Source organism: Acanthamoeba castellanii, assembly GCF_000313135.1.
Source record: "Acanthamoeba castellanii str. Neff unplaced genomic scaffold scf7180000084776, whole genome shotgun sequence".
NCBI classification, from domain to species: Eukaryota; Discosea; order Longamoebia; family Acanthamoebidae; genus Acanthamoeba; species Acanthamoeba castellanii.
In genome coordinates, this window is record NW_004457586.1 from 928,952 (window position 1) to 931,128 (window position 2,177).

Below are 2,177 nucleotides of genomic sequence, written 5' to 3' on the forward strand. Positions count from 1 at the left end.
GGGCGCCTCTGCTCCAGCGCCGGCTCCTGCATCAACAGCCGGTGCGACTGCCAGTCGGGCCGGACCGGCACCTACTGCGAGCATTTCGTTGACTCCTCGAGCGTCTCCGACACCACCATTGCCGTCGTCGTCGGTACGACCCGCGCACCACATTACGCCACATCACACCGTGCCTTTGCCTTTGTTTTTTGATATGTGGTGGCTCATGCGATTTCTGTCGCACGCGTGACAAAAGGTGTTGGTGTGCCGATCGCAGTGCTGATCATCATCGGGCTGGTGGCCTTGATCGTGGTCCTGGTGGTGATGATCAGGCGCAAGGGCCAGGTTCAGGACGACTGGGAGATCCGGTACGACGAGCTCGAAGTCGGCGAGCACCTGGGCACGGGCGGCTTCGGCGACGTCAGCCGGGCCACTTGGGAGGGCACCGAGGTGGCCGTCAAGGTCATGGCCTCCGACCGCGTCACCAAGGACATGGAGCGATCCTTCCAGGAAGAGGTAAGGCCATCATCATCGTCGTCATCCATCATCAGGAATGGTCCATTAAGTCTTGACGATCTAACCCATTGCGATGGCAGGTGCGGGTGATGACCTCGTTGAGGCATCCCAACGTGGTGCTGTTCATGGCGGCGTGCACCAAAGCGCCCAATATGTGCATCGTCATGGAGTTCATGAGCCTCGGCTCCCTCTTCGACGTACGTACCAGCCTACAACACTCAGCCTTCCCTTTGTACGCTGAACGAGCTTAAGGTGGCGGGAATCGAAGCGCGATTCTTCGGTGGCGTCACTGTGGGCTCGGACGACGCTCGCGCCGCCACCAACCACAAGTCGTCTAGCGAAGGCGGCGACCAGGAAGACCAGGGCAGCGACACCGTGTTGCGGGGCGGCTCGGCGTCGAGCGGTGGAAGCGGCGAAGTGCAGACGGTCGTGGGCGAGGGCATGAAGGATTCGCTGTCCTGGCCGATCACTCGATCAAGCTCCCCTGGCAACAGAAGCTGAACCTGCTGCGGTCGGCGGCGCTGGGCATTAACTACCTGCACTCGCTCCACCCGGCCATCGTGCACCGCGACCTGAAGCCGTCGAACCTGCTGGTGGACGAGAACTGGAACGTGAAGGTGGCCGATTTCGGGTTCGCGCGCATCAAGGAGGGAACGCCACCATGACCCGGTGCGGCACGCCCTGCTGGACGGCGCCGGAGATCATCCGCGGACGACGTGTTCTCCTTCGCATCATTATGTGGGAGGTGGTGACGCGCAAGGAGCCCTTCGCTGGGCGCAACTTCATGGGCGTGTCGCTGGACGTGCTCGAGGGCAAGCGACCGCAGATCCCCAACGACTGCCCGCCCGAGTTCGCCCGAGTTGATTGTATTTCTATTTCTAATTCTCTTTTAAAACCAAGAACAACTACAAAAAAAAAAAAAAAGACCTAGATGATGATAAAAAGGTGGGTGTGGGCCGCTTGATGGCGAATCACGCGGTGGTTGGGGGTATTGGGGTCCAGGGGGATCCTGACCTTTCGGTCCGGCGATTTGTTGATGAAGCAGAGTTTACTCTCTGCGTTGGAGTGGCGGTCCGCCCTGTGCCTATGCCGGCACACGGCGAACCAGCCTGGGAATTGCGATGATTATCGTGATTCGTCAACCTGTTCGGACGATAGAAGCTTCGGGCCTCTTGCTACTGCTGCACGTTGGATTCGAAGTAGCGTAGAACTCATCTTTGCAAGCTGACTGCCCACACCCACATCACCAAACAGGACGCAAGCCCACTTCAAGCTTTGGACCGTCTGCCTCGCACAGATTGTGGGACTTTAAATTAATTAATGATAAAAAAAGAATCGCAGAAGGGGAAGTTTAACTCCGCAACCAATCAGTAGGCGGGTGTAGTAGCCTTTTTGCTGGTGTTTGGCTGAACATAACGCAGTGTGATGTTAGTGGGAGGAGGTGCTGTAGTTGTGGGGCAGAAGAGGCAGTAGATAGCTAGCGTCCTGCAGCAGCGCCTCCTCCTGGCGCCAAAGCAGGCACTCGCCCAGCGGCACCGCGGCAAACACGACGGCGCCCACCAGCGCCAGCCACCATCCACTGCACAGTAGCCACACTCACAGCTCGTCATCCACCTGCCGCGCCCCCTTTCCCCCTTGCCCAAGATTCCCACGAACCTGAGCGGCCCCCAGGCAAAGCCACT

General features: G+C 59.0%; 1 protein-coding gene across 1 annotated transcript; it reads left to right on the forward strand.

Annotated features, from left to right (window-relative positions):
- Positions 1-303: 303 nt before the first annotated feature.
- ACA1_284620 (mitogenactivated protein kinase) lies at positions 304-1,160 on the forward strand (the record flags this gene model as incomplete). The annotated part of the gene is made up of 4 exons (XM_004344866.1): positions 304-495; positions 576-692; positions 718-898; positions 943-1,160. The coding sequence occupies 4 exons, from the start codon at positions 304-306 to the stop codon at positions 1,158-1,160; spliced, it is 708 nt and encodes a 235-aa protein (XP_004344916.1).
- Positions 1,161-2,177: the final 1,017 nt, after the last annotated feature.